The following is an 11,636-nucleotide window of genomic DNA, read 5'->3' as shown; positions in this document are numbered from 1 at the left end:
GAGACAGGTATACCCAGATGGAGCACTCTCTAGTCGAAAGTGCAAGTGTTTCTTGCTATCACAGGTCAGGATCAAATGCTTATATCACAAGGTTGGAAACGAGGCAAGGGATGCTGGATGCAAATTCCATAGAGTTTATGATATGGGATTTGGAGCGAGGTGTCTACAGGAGACTCTACTTGCCAGGGTATGTATGTCAAATATGGATTTTAGTAGACCAAAGGTGTTTTTCACGCTCAAATGGTCAGGATGTCTAGAAGTGCTAGAGATTGGTGGACTTCATTGCATCCAATGATATCATGCAATATGTATAGACTGGCTGCTCTAGTTTGCCAAGTTTAAAGCATTTTATGTCCTTGAAGATTGATACTCAACAGCTCCTTGCTCGGAATGTTGTGGCGGCACAAGAGTTTTGATAGTCATAGCAGTCGTCATATCTCTCGATGGATATTTCATCATCCGGGAAACATTATTGCCAAATCATGGCAGCCCCGGGGTCATCCACGCCAAAGCTTAGAGTGCTTTACAAAGCATGCCATAAAGAAGTTTTTCTCACTGACCAACCGAAAGTGGTGGTGGAGGTGGGAATGCAGACCAGACACAAGTCTTGTAAAAGAAGGTGGCTTAGATCAGCTAACCACTGAAAACTACAAAATGAAGATGCGTGACCAATGTTGCAATAAGGGAGGTGCTGCTGGTGTGGGCTACAAGCATGAGAAGATGGGTGGTCGACAGAGAATTGGGAGCGCACTATAGTTGCTTGGAAAGCCTGCCAGTTGCATTGGAGGTGGCACAAGTTGATAAAATGGGGCATGGCATGGCAGAGAGAGGGGACGTGGAGCGCCATCTGTATGGATGCATGGCAAGGGCAGGGTGGCCGACAAATGCATGTGAGCATGAAGGACGGGCAGGTGGCTAGGAGAAGCCAGGATTGCCAAATGGGAGGGTTGGCCAGTGTGAGGATAGCAGACGCTATCTGCAAGCCAAGGGATAGGCCGAGAGCCCCATGAGGTTGAGGAAGGTCATGAACAGCAAGGTCAAGGGCTGCAAGCAAGGGATGACGGCCCTGTAGGGAGTCAAGAGCTTTCGGTAGAGAAGGCCGAGATGCTGGGGACCAAGAGGAAGGCCACCAAGGGGTGGCAGTCTGAGAGCGCTGGAAGGAGGGCTGGATCAGGAGCTCAAGGGGATGAGAAGGGCATGATAGAGCTGGAGAGGGGAAGTAGCCATTTGGAGAGCTCGGGGCTTGAGCTTGGGGAGTTGCAGATGCCATGAGCTGCGAGGACTGCAAGGCAGCATAATACAGAAGGTGCAGTAGCCGAAAAAGAAGGCCAAGGTGAAGAGAAAGGCCGAGATCTGTGTAGCTACAAGTTGGGGTAAGCATGACGAGTGGGGGAGTTCAATCGTGAGAGGAAGAGAAGTACCCCTAGTAGAACTGCTTTGAGAAATCTTGGAAAGAGATCGCCAGTGCGGAGAGGATCAAATTGCATGAAGCATTATGCTATGAAGTCGGCAACTATCGAATTCGCCATCATTGTATTTGATTCGGTTTATGTGATACATAGTTGGGTTGTGGTTTTTTGTCGAGTTTGCCGTCAATATTATCTGCCTCGTGTCTTTTGTCGTATACCCATGGTAGCAATGGCTCCGAGATTGTGTGTATGTGAGCAGAGAGGGAGGTAGAGAGATTGTGCGGGCAACTTGTAAGTGTGGTCGAGGCGTGTGTCACCTCCCTGTGTGAGTGCGTTTACCGATTGGGGAGTTGTATGCATCGATTGATGTTGGGATATGATGGTCTTTTTTATGGGCTTGTGGTGCTGAGGTGTTTATGCGTGAGTGTGTGTGGTCGATGATGCTCAAAGGAGAGCCTGGTAGTAGAGTTTTACAAAAAAGTGTGTGTGCATATGAGTTTCTGTGTGGTTAGGGGTGCCAGATATTTCCTGGTCTATAGAGAGGTAGATTACTTGTGTGCTAGGTTTGTTCCCACTTCCCCCTTTCCAACGTGTTGCGGATAGTTGAGGGGATAAATGACGAGCTGCGATTACAAAAACTATCGCCCTTCACATTTTCTTCAAATCAAAATAGTCAGGGGTGAAGTGAGTGAAGTGCTCAAGCCAAAGATTGAGTCAGCTCGTTCACTAGTTCATTTATGTTGTAAGTGGCCCACTCTATAGGCACTGTTTAGACAGAGAGAAAGATCAAAAGCGTTAGGTCGGGTTGAGGCATTGTTTTGCCTACCAATCTCAAGGTGGGTAAGTACATTGCTTAAAAAATCCCCTTTTTTTTTCTCTTGTGGCACTGACATGCACTTCAAGAGTCGTTTACAAGTATGACACATAGAGAAGATATCCATGGCTTTATTCCCAAGAGTCGTTTACAAGTATGACACATAGAGAAGATATCCATGGCTTTATTCCAGGGAGGGGGATTAGCAGATACGCATTCTGGGGTAGCCCATGGAAACTCTCTCTCGGTTTGGTTGCAGAGAGGAGGAAAGCGTGTTGTTGTTTTGGTCCTTGTACATGTCCCCCAATCCACAATGCATGCATAGACCCCCTTCTGTCCAAAGTGACGCATCATGTTACGAGAGTGAAGGTCATTGTGGAGATAGTCGTACGCTTGTAAATACTTTAGGGTCTGAAGAAAAGTGTTTATTATTTGAAAAATGTTATTTTGGAACAGCTCTATTGTTGCTTCAGTGGTTACATAATCACGAATGACAGGTTGACTGCCATCTGTAGTGCACTCTTTTATCCACTACTCTACATGGCCGCCATTCCAAAAACGTGAAATGTGGCGGACCATGGCAAGTAGATAAATAATGCCACGATGAGCGATGTCTAAAACTATGGATCCGTCTTTAACCTGCTGATCCACTATGGGTCCATGCAAGTTGAATTTGAATATCTTTGCCGCATACAGTGGCTCTTTAAATGTAGGATGTGTGACACCTACACGCTTCATGTCGGTAGAAGTTTTTTACTTTGAAGTTTACCAGTCCGTGTGTATAGGGTGTGCTTGTTTTTTCCACTTTTGAGTGTGCTATGGTTGCTTCTGCAGTGCTAAGCAATGCCAATATCAAATGTATGCTCTTGGCTATGGTCCAATCCTAGTATTTTGTGAATATTTGTGATCAAACGAACTAGCTTCATGTAAGTTTCTTCCTGTGTGCACAACTTGCAAGGATAGCCAATTATAATGACGTCTCTTCTGGTACACCATATGACTTTGGGTATCTTTGGTTTTGGCTTGTCGCATCAACGAGTTCCACCAATGATGGTGCACCTGCAAATTGAAACTATTGTTATGCCATGAGGTTGGAGTTGCCATGGCTAAAGACAGATGCTCTGTAGTGGTGAAGAGGGAAAGGCTTTGAAGCTCAAGACTTGAAAGGGGGAGGTTAGTGGGAAACCACCCTTGCCTAAAGTTTTTATAAGGCGATTAAGGATTAAAAAGTTGGATGCTGTCTGCAATCATTAGAGAGCATGGGCTGCACATGGCTCCGCCATGGAGAGAGTGCAAGGGGGGAAGGTGAAGCTGGATCACACGGAGGATGGGCACCGAGGCAGCTCGAGGGTGCTAGAATCCCAGAGAGGTAACCAAGAGCAGGTGGCCATGCTCAAGGAAGGGAGGGAGCTCGCCTGGAACCAGAGAAATGAGGGGCGCACTGCAGAAGCTTGAAGGGGGATCCAGTATGGCGTGAGGAGGAGAATGAGGCCGAGAGAGCAAGTACAGAAGAGGGGAAGGGTGAGCTACATCCTGATGAGCTCCAAGTGCAGCACAAGGAGGGAGCCCGCGGGCAAAAAAAAGAGGAAGGATCGGCAGTAGGAGAAACGAGCAAGAAGAGGAGTTTCTGAAGATTGTGGTGAGGTCTGCAAGAGGATTATAATTTCGAGGGTGCTACACGATTAGAAGAGGGCTTAGTGAGCCTAGGAGCAAGAAAAGGGCAACCTATAGCTGATGAAAAGCGTTGTAGAGAGGGTTCATAAGAAGAAGGATTTGGGGGTGCTACTATATAAGAGGAACGAGGTGCTACAGGACAAATGTCGCCAGTCGAGGAAGAGAAGGGTCGTGAGCAAGGGCAGGAGAAGGGAAAGGTTGCAAAGGCCGGGATCATCAACCCGAATGTATTCAACCTCACATGAGCAAGCCTTGCATTGTTTCCCTCACTACGACCTCTGACCAGAGGGAGCATTGGTGTGTAGGGGTGCTAGAGATAGGATTTGGAGGAGTTTACAAGGAGGAAAAAAGACATGCGGTTTGAGGAGACCTAAATTGAGAAGGCAAAGCGCAGCACGGCTGAGTGCAGAAAAAAGGAGAGAGTGTTGCAAGGTGGAAAGCTTCAAGGGGGCGGTCGGATAGGAGTTGACTTTTGTCCCTCAATCTCAAGCTATGCAGGACCTCACGGCTTCATACATGAGTGTGTACTTGCATGTCTCACTATCGAGGTAGTATGTACTCTGCACCCATCTATCGGAGACTATGTTAAATGAGCAACTGCATTTGTTTTGAGGGAGAGAGGGAGCTTCTGTGTAAACAACTACGGCAATTAAACTCGTTGTTTCTTATAGGCATTGAATCAACTGGAGAAAGTGGGGAGTTAGTATCAAGGATCCTATTCTCTGCAGTGAGCCAAGTGGATACACATCACAATAAAAGTAACTAGCTTCTACTTGTTGTAGTTGTATAGAGAGCCCACACTTATGCTATATATAGCAAGGAGTCCCCATATATATAATGTGTACTCAGTGTATGCTCTACATACACTTTGGGGTTTGCATATGATGGTGTCGTCTCTTTCTCTTCTCGTCTACTTGCACTCTCTCCCTCTAGTTCAACATGGTATCAGAGCGATTTTGATGCTCAAACGTAAATAGAGTTTTGTGCTCAACAGTAAATCGCATCAGTTCACGATTATCAAGCTTCTAGATAAATAATGTGCAAACTTGTTGATGACGTTTTTTCTTTTAATTTGTAGTAGATGAATTATCGTGGAGCTTTGCAGCACTCCCTTGCGCGCTAGCACTCATCAGGTACAATCCAAGGCTTTAAGGCACGGTGAGTACTGACGAAGCTTCATGACAAAACAATTAGAAGTTCATCGGCAGTCGATCTCACAAAGTACAAGAATGATCACGCAACACACGACCGAAGATAAGTCAAATTATCTGTCAACCAAAGTTTGTCTTTTGTTTTGTTTATGGTCTAATTCTACGTTAATTGTGGGTATGAGATTGCAAGGAACTTGCTCTAGCACAGGCTTATAATATTTTGCTTCTAGGCCACCACGGTGCAGCTTGATGTATAAGCGCAATCTGATGTAGCGCGGATGTAGCAGCCTGATGTAGCGCGGATGGTGAGCTTTTTACCCGAGGCCGAGCATGATAGAGATCAGAAGCCTCTCCGCACGTAAGTGGCTATTTTTGGCATCTCAAATCTGCACGCAAGCGGCTGCTTTTGGTATATTTAGTTGGTTTTCCATCAGTATAAACGCCTATAATTAATGCAAGTAGTGCCAAATCAGGCAGCGCTGCCCTTCTCAGCTGCTTTGACTGACTTCTCGGCTATTGTGGGCATGCTCAAAAGACCAGGATTGCAAGTCTTAGAAGCCCATAATGAATTTTGCGTGGACACAAGCGGCCAGGCCAGCGGGGAGCCTCCGCCTTGGGCAGCGCTGCTGTTGAGAATGCAACGTAGCAGTGCATATTGGAATGTTGCAGAAGCTGCTAACATTATTACTTGAGATGAGCATGTTTTTCTATCTGAGGGTTACGAGGATGCTATAAAACCCCGAGTGCGAGGATGCACTTGTTAAAAATAACATAGGAATGATTCTACTTTTACCTTGCAGTCTGTTGACGACGCTATTTTTACCTTCTCTATCCTTAATTAATGAGCGACGTGAATAGTGAGCAGAACAGAATAGTTGCTAATCAATGAATTCATTAATCTAATGTACTTAGACTGGGTTTTCATGGCCTCAATTCAGTTGTTGGATGCGCGTGTGATCAGAACAAGCAAGTGGCTTTATCCGAGCATGCCCCAACCTTCAATGACCTTGTTTTTATTGTGCTGCACCAAGGAGAAATATGATTGTTGCTATTATTGCCCGCAAGAGCAACCTTCAAAAACCTCTTATTTGATTGTTGCGGTTTCTGTGAACTGTTTTAATGACCAACGTGAAGGTTTCTTCTGGCTTCGATCAGAGTAGCACCATCATGTTGTCTTTCTGAATAACTTTTCTCGTAAGTACTAAATGGTTATACATGTTGATTGTTCCTATGAGCCTTCAAGTTCTATGCGTGTTCAAATTAAATTAGTTCTTGTAATTTGTTTCTACCCGAACGGAGGCACAAATATTTTCGGCCTTCCTCGTCGCTAGAGACTGTCCTGTAGCCACCTCGACCTTGCAATATTGAGATTGTATGTTTGGAGATCAGTTCTTGTAATTTGTTGCTATTGATCTCATTGCAATTTTTCATAAATACTTCACGTAACTTAATGAGCGTTTTATGGGATCGTATACTAACATGTGTGATGGTTTTCAAGTGAATCATCAATGTAGAGATTACAAGATTTACCAAGCCATGCCATTATCTACTGATTAATCATTATCTTGAGGTTTTGCAAACTTTGCACAAAATTAGTGTCTCTGATAGCCATGAAACCTCAATTCTCAATCAAAACCCAAACCTCTTTCATGGTATCATGTAACCTCGCTCCCAATTACATAGTCGTAACATCAAACAATTGAAAGGAATGCTTGAACTTCCACCTTCACGGCAATGATTTTTTTATTTTTCAAAAATTTAAGAGCTTCTGAGTTGAATTCCACACACCATTTTGATAAGGGGAAACCCTAACTCACTCCCTCACAATCTCAAATACAAGATTACGAAAAGGCAAGATTGCAACACACATAGATTGGGTAGCCATGGAAGCTATTGCACAATAGTGATAAAGTGGAGTTTTTTTCTATAAAAAGAATCCCTCTCTCTTTCCCACGAAATACGAGCTGATGTGTCAATTTTTGGGCCATTTTGCCACTTTGGACCAAAACTAGGTCACTTTCAGCTCTTTTTGACCCAAAAATGCCATTTTTTATGCGAAAACTCCTAAACGGAGTCAAAACATCCCTAACTTTGTGGGATCACTTGTGTAATCATAAAAAAACATAGATATGGATCATTTCATCAATATACCATTTTGGATCACTTTACATGCAATTCTGCAACATCGTCAGTTAGTTGCTATTTTTGACAGTTTTTTTCCTCATTGGTCTTTGTAGGCGAAATGAGTGTGCCACCATGAAACACTTGGAATATGTACATCATACAAATAAAATAGGCAGATTATCAAGTGTAAACACACACGATGTGCCACATGTAGGGCCACGACTCCCCAAATAGGTATGTACATGACATCCACCATGGTAGATGCTTCAGCATATATCACAATATGTACATTAATTTTTTTATTCCCATGCATTAAGAAGTTTCAAAATTGAGGTAATGTTTTTATTTCAGATTATGTACGTACCACAGCACAACAACGGTCCAAACCATCTTTTTGAGAACTTACGCATGATTGTGTGCTAGTTATCAACGCTACTATCATACACTAATACCTAGTCACCTTTGTCAATTTCTTTGCTCCTAATCCAATGTCGCTTATCAGAGTAGTCCTTATTTTTCAACCTTTCATTTTTTAGTCTCTCTTTTGCAGCCTCTATGTCTCCAGGTCTTATCTATAGTTGCCTTATACGCAATGCAAATAGCTCTTCCCTATTAAGCCCCTCTTGCCAAGGTCGTAATTCCATGTGAGAATTCTATCTTAAATTGACATCACTAGCTTTTGACCATACATTAGCTCTGCAATAATATAGCCAATTATTATGTGTTATACAGTTAATCCATAAATCATACGGAAGCAATTTTGGCCACTCAACAATGCTTCCTTCGCAAGCCTTGGCCAAAGCTTTGATGATAGGAGGATGCCCTCTTTCTCTCTTTTCATTGCCTTCAGGGTTGTAAGCTGTAGTAAGAGAAATCTTGATTCCTAATTTGGAAAAGAACTCCATTGCTTCATTGGCATCCAGATCACCTCTATCTGTAGTATTCTTTTGTTGGAATTAGGGTTGCAGAGAAACGCTCATAGCTTGGAGAAGACAAAGGAAGCTCAAGGAACACAATAGAGAGTGTGTTACTTAGTATGCAATGGAAAGATAGATAGCCCTAGAGTGATGGGCGTATATACAATGCTCGGGGGAAAAAACCTCCTAAAGAGGGAAAAACTGCCCCGGCGGTCCTAGTGTGTTCACATACATCACTATCACATGTATATGGTAACAAATCCCCCCTGGAGTGATGCGGTGAATGAGAGCTGGCACATGAGTAAAGGGAAGCGCCATGCCCTAAGGACATGATCAGTCCACAAAGGGGAGTAAGCTCAAAGCTTTGCGGAAAGCTTCAAGCTTCTCACGAGACAATGCCTTTGTGAAAAGATCTGCAAGGTTGTCCTATGTTGGCACATAAGCCAAGCTGACCTCTCCTGCTCAGAGCCTCTCCCTGACATAGTGGTAATGCACCTGAATGTGCTTTGTGCGAGCATGAAAAATTGGGCTCCTCGCAACTGCCAATGCGCTCTGACTGTCAGTGTAGATAATGTTGGCAGTGTCTTGTCCAACACCCAAATCAGCCATAAGGCGTCTGAGCCATACACACTCAATCGTAGCTGTGAAGACTGCCCTGTACTCAGCCTTACAACTCGAAGTGGCCACAATAGGTTGCTTCTTGCTCAACCATGATATACATGAACTGCGAAGCATGAAACAAAAACCACTTGTGGACACTCGCATGTCAAAACAACTAGCCCAATATATGTAAAGTGTGAGCTTTGTCCTAAGGTGTGAGTCAAGGAGAGGAGAGTGGATTTATCCCACATACTGTGGAGCAAAGCTGTAGAGCTACTTAAATCTCATTTCTTGAATCAATAAACAACAACTTCATTTTGCACTACATGCTTGTCTATGGTGAGCTTGTGCTAAGCTAAGTCAATACTCAAGATTGTGTTTATGAGTCCAAGCTAATTCTATCTTGGAACCTAATTCACTTGAGTGATAACCTTGCTTACACACACTTGCACCATGTTTCTCTTTCATCCACCATAGCTAGCACGATCCAAATCCTAACATTTGGTATCAGAGCTTGGATATGCTAGCTAGCATTATTGCTATGCACTTGCGTGTTAGTAGGATTAGTATTGCTTTGAATTGCATAATTGTTATTTAATCCAATTCCTAATCACCCTTTTAATGCTAATAAACGATGGGATATGCACCCTTGAAAGGACGTGCCACTACCCACGTTCATTAAGTTAACAAAGGAGGATTATCTGTCATTAGAAGTCACTAATAGACAACTTCGCATTGGTAGTTTCATTGAATGGCATTTTAGACCACGTTCGTGCCGGTTTTTTGTTTCAATTTTTTAGAATTGTTAATCCTCAATTAATCTCCTTGACCTCATGCTCGCAAAGCATCACTCACATCCTATCGAAGTGCTTCTCATTAGCTTTCCATAGAACCTTTCAACTCTGCAATATGAGCTCGGAAACGCCTTAAACTCCATCCCCAATTTTTTACTAAAAAAGGGTGTGTGTGTGTTGAATTTTGTGGGTGCACCTCTCTGCAACGCCGAGAATAAGTTTGATTTTTGTGAGGCCCTACCACAAGCAAAGTGGCAAGGCCACTTGGTTAGGGGTGTTTGACCCTTGGAACAAGGGCGCTAGTCGTGTGTTCAATGTGACCTATTTTAAGCAAAGGCGCCCATTGGGCGGATTTAAAACCAGTCAATTGCGCCTTTTTAAGGGTTGGCGAGTCCGCTGGAGCACATTCACGTGCAAAGTTATTTTTTCTCGACGCTACTCACTGCCCAGCGTGCTGTCCGTCTGCCCGCGCTTCTGCCCGACTACCCGTGCCTACCCGATTGACTGACTGCCCAAAAGCAACGCGCCCTGGATGCCAGCTGTCTGCGCTCTAAACCCCTTTCTCGCGCTGCTCTCGACTTCAAGGCAAGTGCCTTCAAAGCCTCCAAGAGTTTTTTTTTTAGGGCTTATTCCTACGAGCAGACTATTTAAAACTCTGAGGACAACTTCCGAGCCCCTCAAAAGAGTATTCACAACCATTCTCACGGCCTCAAAAGCTCCAATTACTCCCTGGTCTTGAGCACTCAAAGTTTTGCAAAGCTTCTACACCGGCATTCAAAGGCGGCTTAGAGCATACAAAGCTTTTAAAAAGGAAGCTAATTGAAACACTACAAGAGGCTATTCATATTAGCGACGCTCACACAGCGACGCTCAAAAAAAAAAATCCCGGCGTCGCTATGAGCGTCGCAAATTTACTTGTAAATTTGCGACGCTCATAGCGACGCCGGCTGGGCTAAAAACAATAACAGAGAGCGCCCAAAAACTCAGATCTCAGATCTGAGTTTTTCGGCGCCCTCAAGTAAGGAGCAGGTAACGCTCTCCCTCTCTGCCTCTCTCTCTCTCTCTCTCTCTTTCTTCTCCACACACACACACACACACACACACACACGAGGAGAGGAAGGAGAGCTAGGTATGCTCCTTCCCTCTCCTCACTCTCATGTTCCCTTTCCCTCTTTTTCTCTCCCTCTCTCTCTCTCTCTCTCTCTCTCTCTCTCTCACACACACACACACACATAGTGTTTTTGAGAGAGAGAGAGAGAGAGAGAGAGAGAAAGAGTACAAACATAAACAAAAACGCACACACATACATAAGCAAAGAATGCACACACACATTGAGAGAGGAAAAGAGAAAGAGCATGCATAAACAAAAAACGCACACATTGAGAGAGGAAAAGAGAGAGAGAACATGCATAAACAAAAAACGCACACATTGAGAGAGGAAAAGAGAGAGAAAACATGCATAAACAAAAAAACGCACACACATTGAGAGAGAAAGAGAGAGAAACTAATTTAACGTCGTAGGAAACTAATTAAAATTAAAAGACCTAAAGATCTAGCCGACGAGGAGTTGAACTCAAGACCTATTATTCAAGAGGGAAATGGCATAACCAATCTATCATACTTGGCATAGGTGATAGAAAGGTTATACCATTTATCTCTTTTTATTGGCACACACATCCACACACGTTCACACACACAAGAAGAAGAGAGTTATAACGTAGTAGGAAACTATCTTAAAAGACGTTAAAGATTAGGTTAGATGTAGACTTACGTTAAATTAGATTTAGGTTTATTTAAGTTAAATTAGATTAGATTTAGGTTTATTTTTAGTTAGATTTACGTTTATTTACGCTAGATTTAGATTTACGTTATATTAGATTAGATTTAGGTCTCCATAGACTGCGATGCCTGCATGAAGCGGGTGAAGAAAGCCCTCCATGGAATATAGGGTATTGCTGCCTTCACTCATGGTGGGCTCCGTCGATCCAAAAGTACTAGTGAAATGTCTTCAGAAGATAGGGAAGAAGGTGGATCTTCAGGGCGGCAAGAGTCACTACATCCCCGACAATGACCATCTAGACAACCTCTAGTCATTCAACAGCAACTTCAAAGTTAGTAACAAGAGCAAGAACGGTCCAAAGGGCCAATTGCTG

At 43.6% G+C, this 11,636-nt stretch overlaps 1 protein-coding gene across 1 annotated transcript; it reads right to left on the bottom strand.

The window, feature by feature from the left end:
• Positions 1-523: 523 nt before the first annotated feature.
• LOC147462636 (uncharacterized) lies at positions 524-1,746 on the bottom strand. The gene has a single exon (XM_086494209.1). It carries the CDS (start codon positions 1,379-1,381, stop codon positions 524-526), a length of 858 nt encoding a protein of 285 aa, XP_086350335.1. The 5' UTR covers positions 1,382-1,746.
• Positions 1,747-11,636: the final 9,890 nt, after the last annotated feature.

The sequence above is a fragment of the Adiantum capillus-veneris genome, chromosome 2 (genome assembly GCF_014529385.1).
Source record: "Adiantum capillus-veneris isolate H3 chromosome 2, ASM1452938v2, whole genome shotgun sequence".
Classification (NCBI taxonomy): Eukaryota; Viridiplantae; Streptophyta; class Polypodiopsida; order Polypodiales; family Pteridaceae; genus Adiantum; species Adiantum capillus-veneris.
This window is presented reverse-complemented; position numbering and strand designations above follow the sequence as displayed.

What these genes read in the sequence shown, in the direction of transcription:
- LOC147462636 (XM_086494209.1), bottom strand. Translation starts at nt 1,381, where the DNA reads ATGCTTACCCCAACTTGTAGCTACACAGATCTCGGCCTTTCTCTTCAC.